Source organism: Nesoenas mayeri (genome assembly GCF_963082525.1).
Source record: "Nesoenas mayeri genome assembly, chromosome: 1".
Classification (NCBI taxonomy): domain Eukaryota; kingdom Metazoa; phylum Chordata; class Aves; order Columbiformes; family Columbidae; genus Nesoenas; species Nesoenas mayeri.
Window position 1 is genome coordinate 121,188,741 of NC_137541.1, and position 26,080 is coordinate 121,214,820.

Consider the following 26,080-nt stretch of genomic DNA (forward strand, 5'->3'; position numbering starts at 1 on the left):
TGCTTGTGCGTAAGTCTTGTTTGCAGCACAAAACCATTTTGATAGTAAAATATAGTATTTTGAATGGTATTGCTGTGGGCTGCTACCCAGAGGGCATTTGTTTATACTAAAATGCTGAGACCCTAAGATAAAGCAGTAGTCTGTGTCTATGAGAGCACCCAGATTTCACTGAAATCAACAGAAAGGTTCCTGTTGCATTGAGTTAGGTCTAACTGCATCATCACTAGGGCTTATTACATTTGCATAATCACTACACTGAGATTTTATTGCATCCAGACCATGAGATATTACACTAAATCTACCTCAGATGCCAAATTTATTAGATTTTCAGTGCAGGTTTTCTACTTCCTCCCCGTTTTCTCAAGTTAGGGTAATTAAAAGCAAGAGCATTTGGTTAGTGGGGAAAAAAAAAAAAAAAAAGAAAAAAAAAAGGTACCATATCAGCAATACTTCAAGCCTAAATATGAGTACATCAAGCTCTAAATTTGAACTCCACAATTGTACGCAGTGCTCCTTGCTTCCACATTGGAATAAGATCTGTAAGAGGAAAAAAGTGCTCATATCTGAGTCTTTTAGCCTCATTTGGATTTGGGTTGGGCCCACAGGGAGAAACCAGGAGCAGGCCCAGTGAAGAAGCCATGCGCGAAAAGCAAGACACCTCCAATGGGCACCAAAGAGAGGAGCAGGGGGTCTGAAGCTTCAGAGGTGAAACCTGCTTCAGAACAAGAAGAGAACTTTCAGCATCAGCCGGTGCCCAGCTGCTGTAGCTCAGGCATAGCGGCACGTTCACCCAGCGGTGCTGCCCCTGCCCTCCAGCTGCTCTCCCTGCACTGGCCTGCCTGCAGAGGCGCCAGCTGTGGGTAGCGATGCCAGATGTGGACACTGCTGCACGTTGAGGTGCTGAGCATATGCCTGAAGCCAAGGTGTAAATTAAGGTGCTGTTTTACACACACCAACACAACAGCCCCTCAGACTGCTGGGCTGCAGCCTCAGAGGTTACTTTGGGAGCCCTATGTGACTCAAGAACCCTGGAAGTGATGAATTATTTGTGCTGGCTGGTATAGCAGTGTCCCTCTGAAAAAAAAGGGAACAACGTTGTGCAGGTCTGACTCAGGCCAGGCCAACAAGAATAAAACAAACCTTATGAAATATCAGAAAACAGATCCCTGGGCTGCTACATTACAGACAGACAGGGAGACGCTGGCGTAACCCAGAGGTGACCCAAATTTCCTCCTACCTCACCCTCTGCCTCCTTGTTTCTACATCTGAAAAAGTGAGCACATAGTTCCCCCACACCTCAACTGTACAACTCAGTAACAAGTTAGATTCATTTTATAGTTAATTTGCATGGATGTGAACAATTACAGAAAAGGCACATCAACAGAGTATCAAGCCCTGCATCTAATGTTGGTAATGCACTTAATAATAACAACCTCACTTTTCTGGAAGAGAACATTACATTAAACCTGTTCAAAACACAGTATTTTTTCCAAATGATAGTATTTCTTCCCTCCTACATCGTATCTACCTTAATCATCTGACTCCCACATAACTGGCTCGATTTCAATGACAGTCTCCTCTACTTGTTTAAAAGTCATGTTATTTCCACTGCCATCAAAAAGGCATGATTTTCAAGTGAAGTTATTAAGTTTCCAATACAAGGAACAGTGCGTGGGTGCTACAGAAGTAGACTCTCAGGAACGAAAGAGATATTCCCTTTCTTCTAACATAGGACTAGGTTGTCTTTCTCTCTGAAGCCAGGAGACACCTTTATTTATTAGGATGTTTTGGTTCTCTCGAAAGAAGTGAAGCCCGTGTCCCACTGGCAGTCTAGTGATCTAACCCTCCGTCAAAAAGAAACTGGAGACCTTTCCTCTGAGTGTCCTTCATGGTGCTGGATGAACAGGAAAATACTCAGTTATTTTAACTTTCTTGCTTATATCCAAAATCTTTTAGCCAAAACATCAAAGTTGGTGGGCAGTTTACGAATCTAGCTTACTCCTGAAGGATGCATAAGGCCATCCCATCTGCCCATCGGCAAACCAGAGTCCAAGTGAATCAGAGCCATTAAAGCTAAGAGCAATTAGGTCTGACCCACATGTCTGATTCCCATCCCTCTGCTAAGGCCCTCATACGGGAGAAAAATTTTTTATGACTTTCAGAGAAAGTGCAAGTGAAAAAAAATGTCTTCAGTTCTGACCCACAGCTTTTCACCTCAAGCTTTTGCTGACGGCATTGTGGATTCTAATCAACTTTACTGAGTTTCAACTAGTTTTATACCAGCCCCCATATGTAAGTATGGACTTTGTCAAGTAACACCAGTTTATTAATTTTGTGACCCTGATCTGAACTGAGAGCTGAGAAGGTAATCTCAAAACAATTCTGTGTTTTGTGAGAGTTTCAGCTTCTTTTCCACACAGATCTCTCAGCAGCTGTCAAATCTCTGCAGGTCTTCATTTGCTGAATCCAGCCTCCCTGAAGTTTCACTTCATTACCTGCCCCTTTCACAAGATCTTTCAGCTCTATTCAGTCCCTCTGAATTCAGCAGAATGAGTAAATGGAGGGATGTTCCAGCTGCTACAAGGTTTATGAAAACTGTATTATGCAGCACCTACACCATGAATGAAATCCTCCAGGTTCAGTCTTAAAACACTGTCATTGTTTCGAAATCTGTCAGAGCCCCTTAATCAAATTACAGCCTTCATTCAGCTCAAGATTATACTTGATGGTGTGTCAGTTTGACATACAGGCATCTGTCATTCTCTGACAAAGACAGAAAGAGGAAAGAATAGGCAAAAGGAAAAAGGAAAGATTTCTTATCTTCCTCACTGCTCTCCCTTGGTGACACAGTTCAAAATTTCTCCATCTCTTGTTATTCACATTCTAGGTTGTGTTCTGGTGCTGACAACCTACAGGTACACCCTGAGAGTTATGCCTCTCCATGTTGCCACAAAACACTGAGATCTAGGACAAACATTTTCTGGGATCCAAACATCTTTTTCAAGTTCTCTGTGACATGTTGTGAAGCTGCACTCACCTACAAGGCAGAAGGGGCACATCTGCTCCTATGCCGGCCTCTTCTCTACAGCTTCAGTTTTCCAGCACACAGCATTTTTGTTCAGCCTGGATGCTACCTGTGCTGCTCCTGCATGGCAATCCTTCAGAAATGCAGCATGGGAGTCAGTTAGCAGCAGTCTTTGGGTTAGCCTAGAGACTTTTGTCCCCTCTAAAGTATCAAAGCCTAATGCAAAACAAAGAATCAGCCCTCAACCCTACCTGTTTATATGCTCATGACCACTGAGGGCTAGTCCCACTGAACCATCCACTCTGCTCACAGGTGGCCCAGCTGATTAACCTTCTGCTTCCTCACACTTGGCACAATAGGAACAAAAAAGGAAAATTCAGACATGCCCTTTTGTCTTGTTCCCAGCAACTCAGGTACCCTGGAGTAAAGAAAAAAAAAAAACAACTCTTGACCCCTCTATTGCTATTCTGTCCTTCAGATTTCTCGGTGCTGTATCCTTTGTCACAGCCCCTTCCTGACTGTCCCAAGAAAAAAGATACCTTTAGAAGTGACGCTTTTCCCCAGGAAGAAGTGTTCCCTGTTGGTCTCATTACTGTCTACCCAGGAAGCTCCTTTTTGTCCCTTTCTCAGACAGATTCCTGCTGCTGTAGTGTCTAAAGACTTCATGCAGCATGACTGAAATGTATCAGAAGTGGTCTACAGCCTCTCTGCATCAGAAGTGTGTGTCAGATGTGATGGCTGGTTCTTTTTTACCTTTGATCCATGCTATTCTGTGCTTATATTAAAAAGACAAGGTCAAAAATGCCTTTCAGATGAAAGCTGCTGAGTTTTAGTTGTTGTTGGAATTTATTCCTCAGTCTCTTGCCTCTGTAAAAACATAAAAGTTTCATTTTGACCATCCTTACCCAAGATGGAAACAGTCCACCATTATTCTGGTCTCAGGTGATGAGCACCTTGAAAATAAGCACAGGTTTTTGTTCTCACTGTAGAGATGAAATGACAGTTAAGATGTGTCTCTGGAAGTGCTTCAGCATTTGGCATAGATTGGACCCATGGTTTTATGCCCTACTGAACTAAATTGCATTGCCCAGGTAGGAGATGAAGAAGGAATATATAGGCCCAAAGTCAGTTCCTTTACCTGAAATGGAGGAGAACCATCATCTGTGCTTAAGACTTGTCCACATCTCTGATTTCAGACTAACTCTGATGAGATCATTCCTTCAACTAAAAAAAACCAAAAAGTTTAAGCTCTTGTGTGGAAAACAACCAGTCTGAATCGGGAAAGCTGGGAGTTTGTTTAGGCTCTTGGATGACAACAGAATTAAGTGGCAGGAAGTTTAAGCTATTGCTATATGATGGCATCAAGTTGCAACAGTGACCTATCTGATTGCCTATTCACTTCTGTTTCCTTTTTTAGATGCCCTGTTCATGTTGGCTTACCGTGATTTGTACTCTCATCAGAGGGGCAAGGCAAACAGAGAGCTGAGTTTGGGGTTCTCTCCATGCAGTCAGTCCCTCTTTCAGTATCTTTCCCTGGCTTGTAGTCAGACTAACTTAAGATAGCAGATTAAAACTGGCCAGCTAAAGTTACTACTGCTTCCTGCCAGTCTCCTCTTTCTTCTGACTAATGTTATCACAATTGATGCTGTTGTAATGGACACCATTGCTGCAGCACCCTGTGTTTTTTCAGGGTCTCTACAAAAACCTTCCAAAAACACCTGCTTCTGATCATGTGAGCATGTAGCGTGTGCATTGCAGGATTGGGGTAGATAGTGCAACCCACAGAACTAGCCTTTCATTTAGACTCCCTTTTGACTGCACAGTGGATGTGTTGATGCCCAGCTGGCTCAGCACCTCTTCTGAGGTCCCAGAGCAGGTGGTGTACCAACCACAGCCACCTGCCAGTAAGCGTAATTCACACACAAAAGGGGAAAAAAAAAAGGGTACTGATTGTCTTGTCAGCATACCTGAGAAAACAAGTTGCAGGGAATCATTTATCCCTCACTGTCTTTCATGCCTTCTTCCAAGTATGCAATCAAAAGTGGCACAGGTCCACATCTGCTGATGGGTAGAGGAATGGTGGTAGTGCAAAACACCACTTGCAGTCTTTCAGTGCTCTTCTAGTCTTGGGTTTGTTTGCTCTATCAGCAGCTTGTAAAATTATTTTGCTATCAGCCTACAGCCCCAAGACAGTCATCACCCAAAATCAAGGTGTAAGGTTATGTCTCTCATCCCACTTCTTCCCCAGAAGGTTTTGCTCCAGACATATCGGGGCTCATGGAAGATCCCTTCTGGCTGACTCATATTGTCCAGCAGTTCCCTGGGACAGGAGAAAATCTCCAGTGATAGAAGGAGACTGCTTTAGTGCTCTTTTATACCATGGAAGCAATACAATGCAGCATTAACACACCAAAAGATTTAGGCCATTAACTTTTAAAATTAGCTTACCAAGGGAGATGGAAGCACTTGTAGGAAAACAAGACACTCAAAGCTTCTTGCAAATCCAAACTATCCTCCTCTAAAGCATCATACTTAATCAGTTATACTTGTAGCTTTCTCTCTTAAATATGACAGCGTAAAAAGGCTGCAAAGTGAATTTTCTTCTGCAGCTGCCATCTTAATCTCTGTCTTTCTCCTGTTAGCAACAGTGAGAGCTACAACATTATTCAGTTTTGCAGTGTCAGGGCTCTGATTGTGCTCCTTCTTTTGAGATATTTGTTCGCAGCAATTTAATTCAAGGTACAACAATAACCTAAACAGCAGCAGGCCAGCCTGATCTGACTTCATTGTGGCACTGTATGTAGTGGAAAGCTGATGTGCTATTGTTGCTAGGTATTACAGAGTTCATGAAGCTGAATTATAATTTAGATATGAACAACCCAATTCATGAGATCCTCACTACCTTGGGCTGACTTCCTTTGGATGAGTTCTTTTGCTGAAACTCCATATGGATTCCCACACTTGGGTTCACAAGCATTAATGTAAATCAGCAGTCAGACAAAAAAACTGGAGAAACTCCACAAAGGTAAGGGATCCTGAAGAGCAACCCCATTCCTATAGAGACTTTTGCAACCCACCCCCATCCAGACTTAAACCACTCTCTTCCAAAAGCCAAGAAATGATAGGACAAGGGTAATGGGTACAAACTGGAACACAAAAGGGTCCACTTAAATTTGAGAAGAAACTTCTTCTCAGTGACGGTGACAGAGCACTGAAACAGGCTGCCCAGGGGGGTTGTGGAGTCTCCTACTCTGGAAGCATTCAAGACCTGCCTGGACACCTTCCTGTGTAACCTCATCTAGGTGTTCCTGCTCTGGCAGGGGGATTGGACTAGATGATCTTTCGAGGTTCCTTCCAATCCCTAATATTCTGTGATTCCGTGTGAAATGCAGCCAGAAGATACTTTTGACTTTTGTGAAGAATGGATTGGGCCATTGTCATTGGCTTTGAACACATCAGCTGGATAGTTGACAGCTACAGAAAGAGGATGACTGGTTAGCCCAAAAGGCACATATCACAGCTAGAGCGGGCAGTTCACAAGTGGACCATATAATATTTCTCTTTCTCATTATCAGTCAGGAAGCTAAAAGAAATATTAATTGGCTTCTCCTTCCCTCAAAGGGATTTGTTAAATGAAAACCTTCACACTTGACCAAACTTTGAGGAATGCTGCCTGAAATACTGGGCCTGAAGCTTGTATTCAATCATGGGAGCAGCATATGATTAGCTGTGCTTTTACCCCTGTGCTGGCATTTGAGAGTATCATAGGGTTTTTTTTTTTTCCATTAGTATGCCTGGTTAAATCAGACCAAACCCTTTGTTGTGTGATTAATAATGTGTTAAGCCAGAGTTACAAATTATTTCAACTTTTCAATGGTTTCAGGAACATTTGCAAGACTGATGGCTGGGCTGTATACTGCCAACAGGCTGAAAGAGCTATCATTTATTACAGGCCTTTCTTGTAGCCAAAATGTGTAATACTACCCTGGTAAACTGTGCAGAAAACTAATTATGAGTTTTGGTACAGCATTTTCTCAAATTAGAAATCAAGTGAAGCTTTCTGTACTACAAATGCCTTCGTGTGTGAGGAGAGGGAGGAAATCCCATTGAACTTTTCCAAAAATATGAACTCCAAATGTTTCTGCACTGTGGTGGTGCAACAGAGCTTCACTCATTGTGTTGGCCAATTTAATCCCATCATACCATAGTATTTTGTGGTGATTTGTAGTTCACTTTCAGCATACGCTTATAATAGCCTGATCTATCCATCATTTCCCAGTTATTTTCTTTTAACAATGTCTTAACTGTCCCAGTGCCTCTCTGAAATCTATTAATTGTCTCACTGCTGACAGTTAAATTCTCTTCTCCTCTCCTTATACTACTGAAGTAATTTTCGTTTGATGGTAATCAACCTATCTCATTAAGCCTTTGAAGGGACTGAGGATTTTTAAGGATCACACATCAAGGATTTGCTATTTTGGGCACAGGAGAACCACAAAAATCACTCACTTCGGCATGTGTGCGTGCGTGTGCACATGCCACAGGCTCATATTATCACAGCACCCACAGGCAAAATCGACATTATTCTGAGAGTAGAAATTTTTCATTTGTTGTTAAAAGAAGAGGAGAGCTCCACTGTGCAGAGAACAGGAAAAGGCTGAGGGAGCATAATTGCGACTCCGGGAAAACGTGTTCATGTTCCATGACATGATCCATCTCATCTGCCTTCTGTTCCCAAAACAAGCTTTCTCTACCCTGTTCTGCTTAAAGCAAATGAGAGAAATGGTCTTAGGAAAGATATTGAGCTCTATTGAGACCCTGGTAACAAGCAAAAGCTTGCCTGTGTTGAAATAACAGCATCTGAAAAAAATGCTCTTCCAAAACATTAGCTCTCCATGAAAACTGCATCAGTGTTTTAGGCCAAGAACTCCTCCTGGCTCGCATCAAAGGACAGCAGATAGCCAACATGCCCCCAAATGGCTATCAAAATGTATGTATCCTCATCACAGTAGCATTTCTTTGCTACACACTTTCTATGAGGCATGAAGGCAAGTCACCACTCTCTGCCTCAATTTCCACATTGGTAAAACAATAATAATATTTCCCTTCTTTCGAGACTTTCAGATAAAAGGTCACAGGAAATAAGAGCCAAACATTACTAGTACTATCCTTTCTGAGGCTCAGCAATTCATTCCCTGTTGGGCTTCTGGATTCTGATGAAAACTTATTGGCATAATACATTCTGCATTTGTATTGTTGTTTTTCATTGACCTCCATTTCCAGCAAAACCAGAATAAAGTCTAATTTTTAAAACCGATAGGAAACACAAGAGGCAAATAATCTGGTTGTATCAAGTGAGAAGCAGCAAATCATCTACACACACAGGAGCCAGCATGTGCCAGTTCTGTAGTTGCTTCTTAAACCAATGTGTAATGTCAGGGTTTGGGATTTTTGGGGTGCAGCTACATTTTTTATTTTGTTTCCAGCACTCACACCTGTGCTGGGAATAAGATATTGCATTTTTTTTTCTCCCTTTTCTCTTCAGAAACATGTGATTAAAAAGAAAATAGTCTTCATTCTTCAAGACTGCTCAGTCTACATTGTTCTCAGATTAGCCAGGCAGGAGTTCAACCTCAGGGGGGTGATGAACACCTACATCAGGGCCCAGATCCTCAGCTCTGCTTCAAGGAGAAACAAGGGGAAGAAGCCAAGGTGGCCCTATCAATCTGTCACCTGTCCCAGGAGCACCTCTCAGGTTTAGTTAGATAGTAAAGTGCCTTGTGCACAGTTTTTGCTTCTTTTATCTTGCTGGTTAGAAAAATCTCTGCCTGGAGTAAGTACAAAGTGAAGACAGTGCCAGTATATTTCATTTGGTAGCCAGGAGAAACGTCATGATGGGAGCAGAGAGAAGGGCTCACTGTATGGCACAGGGCTGGTTGGATTCAGCATTCTTCTGATGCCTTCTTGAACTCTAGCCAAACTCATGTCCCCTTCTTCAGCCTGCCTTGTTTTCAAACCCTTACTCCGCCCAGATATTGTGATGTACGCTGTTTGAAGGAAGCACAGGTAACTTTAAATTTGTCCCTGAGCTCTCCTACTACCCAAGCCTGGTTCCCTGCAAGCATGAAGGAGAGAAGGGATCAGCAAGATTTCATAGGAAGCATGCCAAGTTTTATTTCTCTTTCCCATCCTGGAGGGTAAGCATGCCTCAGGAACACAGCAGGAGCCAGAGGATGCTGCCTCACAAGCAGACATCTGCTAGATTGCTTGAGACTTCGCAAGGAGCCCATGGAGGTGTAAAACTGTGGAAATCTGATTCAGGTCCACAGTCTGGAATAGCTATATCCTGATGGAAGAGGCTCCTGGGTTGAACTGCTGCTGACTGAGACTACAATCTGATGCTGTGCTTCACATTTGCTATGGCATACATTTTTCAAAACCTCATGTTCAATGTTCATATGCAATGTTAGAGATATATTTCTTTGGCCAGCAATGCCTGGGTTTATTATTTTTCCCCATTTACTTCTGAAACTGTGAGCCTGGTCTAGTTTATTTTCTGAAAGGTAGGATATCATCAGAGTGAAGAATGTCCAGTTTCAGCCAAGTGGTCATTGTACAAACCATATATCAACAAAGTGCTCCAAATTAGCAGTGGTCTGGCAGCAGTAATAAAAGCTCCAAGAAAGAGACTGTGTAATTGTGCTTGTCATGAAGAAGAATATAGTCTGCAGCTGGTGTACAGAAATGCCTCAAATCTGTGTGGGGATCAGAAGAAAATCAAGTAAGCTACTAAGCTCTAGCTCAAAGAGAATTCAGCAAGGTATCATCTCCTTCAAATACTACATTTCTGCCACAAACACACAGCATCCTGGTGGTGTCTCATCTGCCTGCCTGCCCAGACATTTTGAAAGTAACTTTTGCAATAATATCTCAACAATATTTTCCTGGTATTGTTTTGGGGTTTTTTTCTTAGTTTACATATATGTATACCTCAAAAGCCATGTAAGCTATCTCTTCTGGTAGAAGAGTGCCACCTCACGACTGAAATAGAGGAATGAAACAACCCACAGTTGCAAAGCTGAAAGCAACTCAAGTGCTCACAGCCAGGGAGGACTGGAGCAACTCGTGGCCCCGTGGACCCAGCCAGCTTTCATCCAGCACCGCAACACCCAGGACAAATAATCCTTTGCCAAACAAGTGCTTTGTGATCGTCATTCCAGGAGAAAAAAGCTTAGCATCCGTGCTGAACACCAAGCCCATGTTCAGTGTTGAACACAAATCACAGACGTTATTCAGGCTTTTATACACGGTGCTTCTTGCTTCAAAAGCCCAGTCACTTTGTTTCAAATTCCTCTGCAGTATCTTAGGTACCTCTCCTCTGGGAACTGCACTACTTCAAGTGTGAGCACCCTCTTTTCCTTGCTTCCTCAGACGGCTTATGACATGCCTAGCCACCTTGTCTCAAGCTCATTATCTTTTCCTTACCAAACAACTAGTTTTTCTCACCAGATGAGAAAAATATAGTCAAACTAAGGAGAATTCAGGTGTGCTAAAAAGTCCCAAGAACTCTTTGTTGTTTCCATAAATGAGGTGCACACATCTAAGAAACTCAGAATTTATGTGCTCCATCACCAGGTGGAAATATTTGAGGCAGAATCAGATAGATTTGTCTATGCTCGTCTCAGAAATAGCCAGTTTAAATACAACACATCAAGAAGGAACAGAGCAAAATAACTTTTGGCTGGGTTTTTTCTTCTTTTTTTTTTTTTTCCCTTTTAAATGAATTCAGACATTGAGGAAAGTGCTACATTGAAAAGCCTAGAGCTTGAAATGTGTTGTTCCTATTTTTTCCCAGAATAGAAATATCAGGAGAGTAGTAATGTAGCTTTCCTAAAATCCCAATTCTACTGCTGCTGTTCTCCTTTATTTGGCTCATTGCTAAAGGTTAGGCAGTAATTAAAGATCAGAATCAGCTTCTTCCTTACCACCTCAAATAAAACCAAAGTCAATTAAAACCAACCTAAATATTATTTTTTTCTAAAATGGTCATTGATCTACTAGCAGATATATTAATAGCACCTATTATCAGGCAGAATGCCAAGCAGCTAAAACATAGATATAAATTTTGACATAATTCAAATATTAAATAGTGTTTCAAAGTGAAAGGTTTTGCATCTCGTTCCCTGAGGCAAACAGTTTTTGCTCAGTCCTTCATTTCAAAAATACACTGCTAAAGTTGACAGATAGCCAATATTATTAACCTGAAAGCATCAGCTTAATAAGTCTCATCCTATGAACTGAAAAAAAAAAAAGGAAAAAAATCAAAATCCACTTGCTATTCAGTGGGAGGATTTTAACAGCGCAGATGATTTTCTTTGCATAACTGCTAGAAAGCCTACAAAAGTTCATCAAAAATCAGAGCTGCATGAAGTATGGGACTAGCTGATTCTTTTGTTATTATAAAGATAGCAATAACTGAATCAATAAACCTAATTTAAATTTTAATTAAAGATTATTGTTATGACAGATGAATTTTTAAGCTTAGCATGTTTAACAGTTTCCCCTAAAAATACCTTTATAAAGGAGTTGATCAAGCACAATAAATACTAGCATGGACAAATATTTGCTTGCTTAAACTCTCTCCTATTAAGAAAATGAAAGAGTATAAGGTCTACTATCCAAAGTCACCATTGAAATACTAGGAAAATTAGACTAAATATTCTTCCTCCTCCTCCCAGAGCAGCTAAGTTAACTCTGGGCCATGTACAGTGTCCTTCAGACAGGACCACAGCACTGAGCCCCTTCAGCTATTACACTGAAGACTCATAAAACCAGATATGTGCTTCAAAACACTTGAGCAAAACTTCTCCATCTTCCAAGGGTTACGGTGCCAACAAGTCATTGGAACTGGACTGAGGTTAGAGGAAGGTCCATGCGTAAGCCACCAGAGAGAAGAGAAGAGCTGCCAGCTCAATTAAACACAGATACAACAACCATCTGCTAAAAGGCTATGCCTTCAAGAAGCTAAGTTTCATCCAAAATGCCCAGAGAAAGGGCTGGTTGCTTGTTTGTTTGGTTAAAGAGCCAGAAAGCAGCTGTGGTATTATTAGCCATTGCTATAGAGCTGGATTGATCCAGCTCTCACACATCTCCATGCCCAGGTGCTTTTTGCAGGCTGATGTGTGATAATAGCCAACCGTCTCAAAAGGCAGCTATGATGATTTCAGCGATGCCATCAGGATTTAGAGCTTTCTTCTGTAAACCACAGAGCACCTCTACACCAGTCCTCTCAGTTCTCTTTTGGGTGAAATATAAAACAAAAATATAACCTCTGAAGCTAAGGTATCTTTAGAAAAAACGATTTCTTCAAGCTGTCTCTTCTAAAAGCAAGTACCACCTACCCACATTCAACTTGTTCTCCAACCCACCTAAAAGGATGCACTGTTATGAAACTGCCCGGGCAATCCCACTGAAATATTTTGTTGCTTACCAAAAATTCAAGTGGTTTTGGATAGAATATGATTTCTCTTTATTTGTGTTGCATTTCCAAACACCACTTCTCACCAGCATCCGCCTGGCAGAAACAAGTCCTTTATCCTGAACTCTCTTTCATCTCCTCCTCCAATTTCACAACAGCTAAACCAGGCTTCAGCAATGCCGTTAGCCACAACCAACCACCAGAATACTTTGTGGGTGATTCACAGATTTTGTTGTCAAAAGCCTATTGATCTTCCTTATTTCCTAAAATTTACAGCATACCAAGCTGCGTGTTCACACTGTTTTGTCTTTAATCCTGGGTTCACAAACGTTTCCCCAGTAAAATGTAACATATTTATAAAAAGCTCTAAGTCAGTGAAGTTCAGGATTGAACAGACCTTGGATGTTGTCTTCTCTTTGTAAGTAGCATTTTAAGAAGAGAAACAAAAGCCATCCAAATATGCAGACTCAAATTATTTGTTCAAGAAGTCTGCACAGCAAGAGGTGAAATAGATCACTAATCTATTTTAATTAAACGTTTATCTCACAGCCATGACAGCATAAGTGTGCAGCAGGTACAAGCTGCTACAGAAAATGCTTCTTTCACAGCAAACATCGTTCCATCTAAAGGGGTTTTTCTCCCAGGCATCCCTTGATACTAATGCTAATGTCGGATTCCAACAATGCCTAAACAGTCTTTGTTCTAATATCAGTCCCAGTTACTACTGTGTGCTTAATATATGCTCCTTAAGAGGGTTGTGTATGCCATGCATTACATAGCATAGAGCCTATATAGCAGTCAGCTGTATTTTTCCACAAAAGATTGGTTCTCTGCATATACGTCTTAAAGGATAGAATCATAGAATCATAGAACTATTTTGGTTGGAGGAAACCCTTAAGATCATTGTGTCCAACCATTAACCTAACACTGGCACTAAACCATATCCTTAAGAACCTCATCCATACCCCTTTTAAACACCTCCAGGGATGGTGACTTCACCACTTCCCTGGGCAGCCTGTTCCAATGCCCGACAACCCTTTACTGTGAAGAAATATTTCCAATATCCAATCTAAACATCCCATGGTGCAACTTGAGGCCATTTCCTCTTGTCCTATTGCTTCTTCCTTGGGAGAAGAGACCAACACCCTCCATGCTAAAACCTCCTTTCAGGTAGTTGTAGAGAGTGATAAGGTCTCCTCTCAGCCTCCTTTTCTTCAGGCTAAACAGCCCCAGTTCCTTCAGCCGCTCCTCATCAGACTTGTGCTCCAGACGCTTCACCAGACTATTAGCCCTTCTTTGAAATCTCTCCAGCACCTCAATGTCTGCCTTGTAGGGAAGGGCCCAAAACTGAACACAGGATTTGAGGCAGGGTTTCACCAGTGCCCAGTACAGGACATCAATCACTTCCCTAGTTCTGCTGGCCACACTATTCCTGATACAAGACAGGATTCTGTTGGCCTTCTTCTTGGCCACCTGGGCACACTGCTGGCTCATGTTCAGCTGCTGTTGACCAACACCACTGGGTCCTTTTCTACCAGGCAGCTTTCCAGCCACTCTTCCCCGAGCCTGTAACACTGACTGGGGTTGTTGTGACCCAAGTGCAGGACCTGGTACTTGGCCTTGTTAAACGTCATACAATTGGCCTCAGCCCATCAATCCAGCCAGTCCAGATCCCTCTGTAGAATTTTTCTACCCTTGAGCAGATCAACAGTCTCACCTGTCATCTGCACACTTACTGAGGGATGCCATCTTGGAAGAGCTCTCACAGAAACAATGCTTCTATCCCTTTGCAGGGGCAAATGCATTGAGGGTCTATATTCTCAGCAGTTGAGCAGGAAACCTGCAGAGCATCCAGCTCTACTAACACCATCCCTGGACATTACCCTGGGAGGTTTGCTGCAGGTGCGTCTGAGCGATGGCATCTTGCGATGTCAGCCTGAACTTATTTGAGAAAGAGCAGTTCCCACCTGAAAAGCACATCAAAGCTGGGGTTTTCAAAAGGGCATAGGGTTTTACCAGTGAAGCTTGTAAGTGTTAGAGGATGCATTTTGTTTTCTTCATTTCCTACATGCCATTTATATCTGTCCCATACCCATCTTCTGCCTCCTCAGCGAGGAGTGGAGAGAAACGAACCTGCTTCTGAGGTGCTAAACACATTTAGACTTTGGGTTTATGCAGGACAGAGAATAACAGGAGCTCTACTACTGCTTTCTTTCCCAAGATGAGCAATGCAACAGCTCAAGCAGTTCCTACTTCACCCTTCTTTTATCCAAAGCTAGATTTTCCCATGGCCCTCCAACCCATCATAAAAGGTGAGGGAAAGGACTTTAGCTTCTCTCAGCCTGAGATCATGCTGCAGGAAGCCAGCTGTAGCACAGTATCACTGCACACCAGAGTGCAGCTGGGTGTCCCCCACCCTCCCCACTCTTGGTGCTTCTCTGAGATGTTTTTCCCCAGCAGCACTGAATCTAGGGACTGGAGAGAGATCATAAAACAAACTGATCCCAAAGTGCTCTCAAATGCAAAGGCAACCAAACTGGGATATTTGCAGGAATTACATATTTCCTGAGGTTCTCTGGAATAAGAATTAAGACGTTGCTTATGACTGTGGAAACAAAATAAGAAGCCAACAAGAAGTCATGCAAAAGCTTGTGATTCTTGCTGACTGGTCATCCTCTCTGTGACAGAAGCAACCTAGCAGCACAGCTGGATAGGTCCAAAACCATAAACAGGACTGCTAGCCTTCATGTACTGCCTGGGGTCTTCTGTACACCCCCTGCCACCTCGGATCCTCCCTGCTCCATGCTGCCCTGATGGGTCAGGTTGTGCTGCTTAGACAAAATTCCTGCCAGGACCCTTCCTCTGTGAGGCGGCAGCAGGCGGCTCAGCTGGAGCCCAGTGCCTTTGTTGCCTGTTCTCGGCTGTTGATCAGGGAGCTGCGGAGCAGGCTGCCCACGCACCACACCGGAGGAGCGCGTCCCACCTGCGAGCCAAGATTCAGGAAGAAGCCTGTGAATTAATAGCAATGCATTTTTAAAAGGTCAGGACAGGTCTTCCTCTTACTCAGCACTTTGCATTTTGAAAGCAGAGCCGCCGTAGATACAACCATGTACTGCAGCTTCTTTAAAACAAAATCCCACTATGTCCTTTTGTGCAGGTATCTGCTAGGAGAAATAAAGTACTTGTGCAGTGCTGATTCGATGTCTGAGAAACCTCTGAATCTATAAATGTATCCCAACAGTCAAACACAGAGTAGGGTGAAAAATCCTCGTACTTCATGTTCCAGCTTCGCCGAATTGAGTCTCTCGTTTCCAAGGACTCCAAGTGCCAATTCTGGAACAAGCTTCTCTCCCTGGTCAGACTCTGTGTTATTTTATATATTAAATTTCACAGATTTAGTCGACAGAAAAATGTAATCATCATCCATTTGAAAAAGCACAGCTGAAAAACTATTAAAATTCATGCACATCAGGCAGCTTGATTTGCTGGGCATGGCCTGAATATAAGGCTAAATGAAGGTTAAATATTGGCTGAATAGTAATTGTACTGTCTTTTTGAGAAGCTATTTATTGAGAATGTATATGGTAGTATTAGCTAAAAGTGGCAGCACATTTGAAATTAAATCAGACAAGCTTTTCTGTCTTATCATGTACCCTTTTGGAGACTAAACTATATGCAGTTAGAAAGCAAGAAATTAGACACAAAATACTCAGTGAAATATATTTAATTCCTGATATATTTCTAATATTTCTAACTCAGCATTTTTCTGCTGGAAAATATTATTTCACTGGCATTGAAATCTACTGGGGGAAAAATATGTGCATTTTTTTAATATTTTGAAAAAGACTAAAACATGGACAACTCTTTCTTATTTAGATGCTGCATTATACAATATATCACATTTGAATAAGTCAGAATTAAAACAAAATGATTTGAACGATCCATGTTATACTCTGTTTAGAATTTAAGTTAATATGAATTCTATTTTTTTATATTTGCTATTTATTTTCAGCTTGTTCAGAAATAAGTAGATTTTTGGAGTGTCAGAAAGTCCCACTGACTAGAAATTATGGCTTCTCATCAGCTCAGTTTCCTATGCATATTCACCTCTTGTGCAAACGTGACCTAATAATATATGCCTTCTCCCACAAGGCTGTGATTTTATTACCATTGGTGATGGTCAGGCCAGCTGCTCCAGCCCACTCCATGGCAACTTGCATTTTCTGATGTGCAGCTTGTCCCTGGGCCCATCATCAGCTGTGTGATGAAGGCAGCAGCTACCACAAAGACCCCTGATCAGAATTCACAGATGGTATTAGATCAAAGCTATAGAATTTCAGAAATAGTGATCCGATCTGATTAAATAAGAAATATGAAAATAGAAATATCAAATCATTTACAGAAATAAGCACCATTTTTAATGTTAAAGAAGGAAAAATAAAACAAACAAAACAAATAAACAAAAAAAAATAATTCCTTATATTCTTATAGGAAAAACACATCTTTCCCTTCCTTTCCCCTCCCACTCACACACACAATCATCTCTCCAGCTCCTGCACCAGAGCCAGGAGTGGCCATGCTGCATAGCTGGGACATGGAGAAGACACACACACCATTCATAAGCCACAGCACAAGGATGTCATACACCAATACCCAGGCACGCTGAAGCAAAGATGCTTTGAAATTCTCACAGACACCTGTCCAGTTTTTACACCTTTCATGAGCTTTGGACATTGCTCAGGATGAGATAAACATCCAATTTCCAGGTGTTTTCTGAATCAAGTTATCAGAACCCCTGGGAATTTCTCATTGCTGTCTTTGAATGAGAGGTTATACATACTTACAGGGGTTTTTTACTCAAATAAAACTGGGAAAAAAAAAACATATTGCCAGATGTACATACATACAAAAAGGAGGGGAAAAATGTCTTACTAGAGCATGGTATTTGCAACATTTTCCAGCAATGACAACTGATGCTTCAGTCTTTGCAAAAAAGTGGTGAATTCAGGGTACAACATGAGTTTTTTCTTGCTTTGGTTTTGGTTTTTAGCTTGATTAAAGAGAACCTATTAACTAATATGGAATGTTTCTGATAAGAACTTGGTGGCACTACTGAAATTTTATTCTAAATCTCTCTACATTTTTGAGGCAATATTTTTCACACCAGGGAGAACTGTTTAGTACAAATTTGACAGCGAAGGTCTAGATGAAGAAGAGAATATACTACAAGCACATCTACTGCCTCTAAATCTCAGCATGTCCCTTGTGGCACACCAACAAGACAGACCCAGCAAAGCTACATAATTTGCCAAAGCCCACACAGTGTCTGCAGCAGAACCAAGATATCAATCAGGAGTTCTTGACTCCTAGCCTTTTGCTTGCTTTTAATAGCACACATTGCTTTCTCATTCTCGTTGACATCTAAAAATAGCAGACTGACGAATATTGCACTCAATATATTTGAGACCAAAAGGTCATCAGGGCAGAGACCATTTCCCTGCCTTGTAGGACACTGCTTGGTCATACTTAGCAAACACAGGAGCAATGCTCAGATACAAACCTAGAATCATAGAATGTCCTGGGTTGGAAGGGACCCACAAGGATCATCGAGTCCAACTCCTGTCCCTGCACAGGACAACCCCACAGTTCACACCATGTGTCTGAGGGCATTGTCCAATTGCTTCCTGAACACTGTCAGGCTTGGGGCCGTGACACCTCCCTGGGGAGCCTGTTCCAGTGCTCCACCACCTTCTGGGGGAAGAACCTTTTCCTCATGTCCAACCTAAACCTCCCCTGGCACATCTTCCTGACATTCCCTCAGGTTCTGTCATTGGTCACCAGAGAGAAGAGATCAGCACCTGCCCCTCCTCCTCCCCTTGTGAGGAAGCTGTAGCCCCATGAGGTCTCCCTTCAGCCTCCTCTTCTCCAGGCTGAACAAACCAAGTGACTTTAGCCGCTCCTCATACGGCTTCCTCTCCAAACCCTTCACCAACTTCGTAGCCCTCCTCTGGACACTCTCCAGCAGCTTTATATCCTTTTTATCCTGTGTTGCCCAGCACTGCACACAGTGCTCCAGGTGAGGCCGCACCAGTGCAGAGCAGAGCGGGACAGTCATCTCCCTGGCCTGGCTGGCAACTCTGTGCTGGATGCACCTCAGGACACGGGTGGCCCTCTTGGCTGCCAGGGACACTGCTGGCTCATGTGAAGCTAGAAAGTCACTGTAGCTTTTTGAGCACCATATTGGAGTTTCAGACACTAGGTCTGCATTCATCTAAGTACTTCAGTAGTAGTGTCATTATCACAGTGTCTAAGTAAAATTCTCCCATCTTTACTGTTGTCCCAGGCAAGGTGCAAAAGTCAGCTCTAACACTATAGGTCAGCACCTTCCCTCCTTCATAATTCCTACAGCCAAACTGTAGAAACACTGACACAGAGGCTGTAGGAATTAATGTCAAGAGGTGAAGAATTTCCTACATGCTTGGGTTTGTTTTTAAAAGGTTCTTGTGATACAAATGAACCTTTTGACAAAGCAGATCAAAACCTCTATAGTGATCCTTCAGCAAAGGATGTTATGAGTCAAAACAGGGTGAAAGCAATATAATAGCAGCATTGCACATGCATGTGGATGTCTCAACTCCCAGCTGGATACCCCAGACCAAATTCTGTAGTGAAACTCTACTCACCCTGGAAATGGGGACACCACTGTTTTCTGTGCACACTTGAGTCCTCTGCTGCTGAGGTCTTACTCCAGACTGAACTGTGAAGCAAACTTCCCATGCAATGATTGAAAATAGGTCATTCTTATGGGACATCTCATTCCATTTGTGCAACGGAAAGTCTCCCCCATTCTGCTAAGGGCCAGCAGGAAACTGCTGAACCTTGAAATCAGCTTGACATTGTGGCTGTCAGACAAAAAGATGCAATCAGTACTTCTTTTTGAGTACTTTTTTTAATCACAGGAGTGCAATTTTAAAATAAAAAATTCTGTTATAATAAAGACCACCTCAAGTGAAAAAAAGACCTGAAGAAGGCTGTCGCTGTGTGTAATCTGCAGTAGGCTGACCTAGAGCTGAGAATCACTGCATTTCAGCCCAAATACGTATTTGATTCCATTATTCCGAAGTACCCTTTTCCCTCTAACTTTTTCATAGCATTTTACATTTGATAGCTCCCATGACAAAGGGAAATAGTATATGGTAAGAGTGCATGACACAACATATTATTGTGTAAGCTACCACAAAATCTTAAATTAAGTGTACTGTGAAGAAATACATCAGACCACTCTGGGTCACTGCTCCAAAGCCTTGTAGCACTGTAAGACAGTGCAAAGCATAAGCCTAAATAGCAGTAGACAGCATGAACAAACTGTAACCTCGAAATAACTGCACAAGGCAACTTTTCAAGAGTAATGAATTTGGAGGCGGCATCAACTTTGTTATCAATTCTAATCAGTCAAAGGTGGGGTTGTAGCCTTACCCGCATATCGGCAACAGCTTAAGGGAATTATTCTGTCATTTTCATAGACTGCATGATACAAATATTAAGTTTGATAAAACCTTTCCATTCTAGCTGCAAGAAAAAATGCTGATGAGGTGCACTGAAATAGTTTCCACGCTCCCAGTCAGGCAGAGGGAGCCACCACAGCCTGTGCTCTGGAGAGGAACAGCCCACGTGTTATCAGAAGCCAGAGCCTGGTCCCAACTTCTTGTTGAAGCAAACAGGATATAATGTCATGGATGTGATCAAGCCCCGCAAAGCCTAACCCATGGGCAGGTGCCCAGCAGCCCCACCCCAGCCCAGGTACCTTGCAGCAGGAGCCCGGCCGTGTGTCAAATTAAACGCAGACAGAAAGTGGCTCAGCTGGCTGGTTCCTGCTCACCAGCCGCCCTTCACTCTGCAGCACTGCTCAAGTCTCTGTGCTGTTCAGCTCCCCACCTGTTGAACAGGAATAATAAGCATTTAGAGGATAAATTAAAGTTTTAATTACGCATTTTAATTTAGTTAGTCCTGTATGATGACAGGACTATCCAAAGTAGGAACTAATTGCTGATTCCAGGTACATGGAGCTAATAGGCACACGGAGCTAGTAGGACCTGTTTTGTTCCCATTTGAAAGCAAAGCAATTAAAATGTTGCCATGTTAGACTGGCTGCCTAAAAAAAAAGTCTCCTTCACCTAATCCCCATAATTTAGTTTGCCTTCTGCAATAAAACAAGAACAAAATTCATCTTGCAACTCTGACTGCGTAGCTCTGAGCCAGGAATGGGAACAGGGGAGTGAAAGAACAGTATCCACCATGGTGTGTGTCTTTCACAGGGAAGTGGCAACTCTTATGACGCTGGTCACAGCACACAAAGCTTTAACTAAACATTAAATATAATAATAATAAAGAAAAACACAATGAAGTAAGATAGCAATTAACTACTGCTTAGGTAACTTGCTCTGCAATCAAGTATTTGCACAACACTCAGTCATGATTGCCTAGCCTGTGCACACGTAAAACAAACAAACCGAAGAGCTGTCATTAAGACCTAACAGAAACCTGCAACATATACAAAGGCTCGTTACAGCTGATTAAAAATGCTTTGAGTTTAAAGGCGTGAGACAGCCATTAAGGGCAACCATCAGAGGTCTCACCAGCTCACAGTGCTTTTAAAATACAGTATGCAGCGAGGAGAACAGGTGCAAGTGTCAGCCCGCTGCCCTGCAACCTAATCACACCACTGCTGTCCCTCATGCCAGGCAGCGGGGACAGATGGACAGATGGCGTGGGGAGCTGCAGACCCAGGACAGGCAGGGGCAGGCAGCTGCTCCTCCACCACCACCCATCACAGCAAGGCCTGAGACATAAGCCTTGTGGTTTTTGTTGGTCTCCAAAGCTCCTTCTCAACTAGACCATTCTTTCCAGTTATAGTTTTAGTTAATTTAGAATGAATTATTTGGGTCTCTTAACTTCCCAGCTTATTTTGAAGAAGTCAAATTAATGCTGGGCTAAGTAGCTCCAAAGGCTCCCCAGCTTTCATTCTCCCTGAAGAGATCCAATTAAAAGCAGACACTAGTCAAAATGTCAGACCAAAATCATTTTTAAAGTCATTGTGCAGCAGAACTATGGCTACATATAAACCATTCAATTACTGAATAAATCACGCAATACTTAGAAACCTAAAGCCTAAAACTTCCTCACACAAAATGCAGCTTCCTCTGTCAATCAAAGGCATGCTCAGAACTTACAACAAATAAGTCACATTTCCTTTTACAGGGCAAATTAAAACATGGAGTATAATAAAATGTGTGTAAATTACACCATAATATATGATAAGGGTGTAAATGCAGAGAAAACATTCCAGAAACTCTGCTGACTGCAGAGCTGAAGGACCTCTGAGCCAGCACAGGCAGAGGCTGCTGAAGCTGTACCGTGCAGAGCTGCAGAAATCTCTCTGTTCTGCTTCCAGAGCCATTCAGGTCACACTGGCAATCACTTCAAGGTTCTCCGCAACTGTGGCATGTTTTAATCTGGAATCTTTGTGATCCACTTACGTTTTTTTTTTCTGTATTACCTTTCCCAAACCCTTAGAGACATTATAAGGTCTCTCTCATACACACATCCCTCACTAGATAAGTCTTTTACTTGATTTCAACTTACTTGCTTGAAAAATCAGACCTCTTTCCTTCTAGTTCTGAAAGTATTTCATCTATCATCTGTAGAAAAGAAACAGGTATTAAATCATTGCTGAATGAGAGACTAAAATAAAAACTGAGACAGGTCAAAATTTCAGATGCTCCTTTGTTTTTAATGAGCTCTAACTCTAACATAATTCACTTCATCTTCTCACCTCCTGCAGAAATTTGACCCCCTCTTTCCCACCAGACAAATGAGTGTTTCCTAACCAAATCCTCAGGATCACTGAGTACTCGATCTGAGCACAGGAAGGTTTCAGAGGAACTTCAGGGTTGATATGGGTTTTTTGATTTAACCTCATCACCATTATAATGAAAACTCCAGATTTCCTGATCGCTTCGAAATTAAATTTCTGCAGCAGAGAGAGGGATCAGAAACACTACAGTTTTAGGAAGGGCACACTCCTTTGGGGAAACCCATCCAAAGGGTCACTGATCTCATTGCGCCACCAAGGAGCAGCAAAGGAACTGGTAGGAGACCAGCCCAGAGGGGTGCCCAAGATAGCAGCAGAGACCCTGCAGCCAGCCCTCTCTGCCCCCAGCCTGCTGATGCCCTCCTCCTGGGGCAGGGCATTCTACCCAGCACTGCACCCGTGATTCTGGGTCTGCTAGAGCGCTGCAAAACTAATGACCCTGTGGGGAGGCTGCTGCGCAGCTTGTTTCTCAGATGTATAGTGCTCCATGAGCTGCAAAGTTCCTCTCCCTCTGTCATTTTGTGGGAAAGAAGATCTCCTTTGGACTAAAAATTGCATAGGAAATCTAACAAGAGATGATTTTGTGTCCTTTCCCCGCTTCACAATTGTGAAATGAACAGAAAAATGGTAAGATCTTTATATTTCCATTGATGCGTTACTTGAGACTTGAAATAGGAACATGCCTTGTTCTGCAAAACCGAGAAAAATGAAGGCTTGAGTATTTTTGTCAGGCATAAGGAAAAAGAAATTAGGTGAGTAAGCAGGGTTGAAGTACAGTCGCATTTCTGCCTGGCTGTAGCAGGTAGGTATGGTGCAGCAGTTTTCATGCTGAAGCTTTCCCTGACAGTCACCCACTGCTCTGCAGGGTCTGAGGCACTGCAGCAAGTGCAGAGAAGTGCTGGAGAAGGGCTGAAGTACCACAGGGTGGTAACAGTGGGTAAATGCCTTTCCAAATGTGATGTTGTAAGTGAAAAAGACAAGAAACGGCAGCTTTCACCTATCAGAAGAAAGCTGTCTGAGCTTGGAGAGGAGGCTGAAGAGAATGAAGGCAGAATTATGTGAAGCAGTTTGCACAGCACTGTAAAAGAGCAGAGATATTAAACTACCAAAGTTTCCTCTTCCTGAGACTTTCTGTATGACTTTATATGATGCCAGCAGTGCAGAGAAAAAATGTGCCTTTCTACGGACTACCATTTCTGCCCAAAAAATTAAACTTATTTTTTAAAATTGCTTATGATTACCTTCTAAATAACTGATGTGTGGCAGGCTTGTCCAGGGGTTATGTAACTGTATTTACTAAGTATTTGACACATACTGCTCAGCTGGATTTTGCTTAGTAATACTTAGCTAATAATGTGCAACTAATTAAAGGAAAACGATCACATTCTCTCCACATACTCCTTTTTAGTTGGCAGCATGTTTTTGCTTCTTTTTCCTGGTCCACTGGGTTCCCCCTTCACTCTTGAGCATTAATATTTTATTGTAGTGCTTCCCTGAGTGGTTTACCTAAGATGGGGCAAGTTCTCCAAATCACAGGCCCCTGCCACAGCCGGTGTTTCTTCACCCAGAGGATGCCCTAGACTACACTTTGAGCTTGAAACAGCTGCCTGTTTGCATGCCTCTCAACAAAATACAGTATCTTACAGATTTTTTTTTTCCCTATAGCAGCTCCCAGAGCTGTAAGTGGAAGGTAACAAAGAAGTTAGTCCCTGTTATCTGAAGTCAAAATCACACACTATCACAACGTCCTTCAGGAGTTTTGCTGACATTTGTGGATTGTCCACCAGTTCAAACCTCAAAGCAGCATAACTAAAGGGCTGCTCCTACCTTTAGAGGAGCCAAGTGAACCCACGGATCTCAGGTTCAGGGCTTGGTTCTGGCAGAGAAAAGCTTTTGTATAAATTCCTCAGTTACCCTGGGTAAGTGCTGAACATAGTAGCATGGGTTTGTTACATGTCGGGGAACCAAAGGATGGCATGGTGCAAGACACATATGCTCTCAAGAAACCATCTGAGACTCATCAGTGGGTGAGTTACCCATTGATGAAACACGGGAAGAACTGCATTTAATAAAGCAACGTTAATCTTTGCTCACAGACTTAGCACTTGTTGTTATGTACATGCACAGAAGGAAAGGACATGAAATACGTTACACACTGTAAAATTGCTTTCTAAGTTCAACCTCATATGATGTTAAATCTAATTCTTTTCTGGCATGTGCCTTTTTACATACACTTCTCTATAAGAAAAAATGATTAAGGATTTGGGAAAGCTGTGGGTCCTTGTTACAGCACTTCTTCCATTTCTGTTACAGGAATGACCTGCCAAGCTCGAAGTTCGTACATCACGAGTGAGATCCTGTGGGGTTACCGTTTCACCCCTGTCCTCACTCTGGAGGATGGATTTTATGAAGTTGACTACAACAGTTTTCATGAAACATATGAGACCAACACACCAGTTTACAGTGCCAAAGAGCTGGCAGAGATGGCCAGCCGAGCCCAGCTGCCCCTGACGTGGTCTGTTTCCAGCAAGTTGGACCAGCATGCTGAGCTGGAAACTGAAGAGGAAGAAAAGAATCAAGATGACCAAAATGAGAGAAATGGTGATGTGGCCAACTTGGAGAATGAATCCAAAGTGTAGAACCACCAGAGGCACAAGGGCCACACCATCTCCTTTATCTTCTCCTTCTTTGCTCCCCTTTTCTTTCTCCAACATGCCTTTTTTTTTTTCTTCCTTGTTATTGTTAATTCCAGGAAAATAAATACTTAAGATACGAAATATGTACCTGCCCAATTTAAACTGAAGAGATTCACAAACTAAGCAAAGGCATGGGTTAAAGCTGCAATACCCATTATCGATGGTGGAATATGAATTCCCACCCTAGTAATGACTGCTGGTTTCCTCAGCACCTCTCTGAGTTCAGACCTCCAGGTTTATCCACATCAACAACAACAACAAAATAAAACAAAAGCAATGGAAATATATACAAGGGATTTAAAAGGAAAGACTAATTAATGCTCATCAAAGTAATGGGCCTTGAATCCAGTTCTTATGTATTTTAGGATGGTTTCACAAACCAGGTGACAAGCCTCTACGAAATGGGCCTTGCAGCTTTAAGATAAAGGTGAGCGGAAGGATCTGCAATCCAACACGATACTGTACATATGCCTTATGTAATTAATTTCTCTTTACATTTAGTAATAAACACTGCATGTACAAAAGTACTGTAGTAAAGAACTTCTAAATAATGTACATACATGTGTAATTAATGTAGGTTTAGAAACAAGAGTTCTAGAAATATTGGGATGCAAAAGCTAACTACTCACCAAGTAGACATTTCTCTTCAAATATTTGGAGTGTAACTGGTTTTTTTCCCCTATATCTATGGCTCTTCTAGTGCATGACATTTTCTTCAGTGTACCAGACTGGCAGCTATTTAGAGTACCTCACTGTTTGCCAAACAGATCATTTCACTGACTCTAAAAAGCCATAAGTCTGGGAGAGAGCAGGGTAGAGAAATTGTAACATAATTACTAATATGCTGTGAAAATGTTTACAAATAAGGCAAACCATTCCTGATTATTTTTTTGGCAGTGCAACCTAAACTTTAGACTGTGGCAAACTCATAGCAAATCAGAATTTGCTATATACTTTTAATATAGCAAGCATGTTTCATGTGGAGCTATTATCCTTTACGTGCAATATCT

General features: G+C 42.2%; 1 protein-coding gene across 1 annotated transcript in view; it reads left to right on the forward strand.

The window, feature by feature from the left end:
* KCNJ6 (potassium inwardly rectifying channel subfamily J member 6) overlaps positions 1-25,013 on the forward strand; it is a gene marked incomplete at both ends in the record, with an annotated part of 114,723 nt that extends 89,710 nt beyond the window's left edge. Inside the window, one exon of the mRNA XM_080363200.1 lies at positions 24,688-25,013. Within this exon, the coding sequence (XP_080219326.1) occupies positions 24,688-25,013 (326 nt within the window). The remainder of the gene's footprint in view (positions 1-24,687) is intronic.
* Between the last annotated feature and the right edge of the window lie 1,067 nt (positions 25,014-26,080).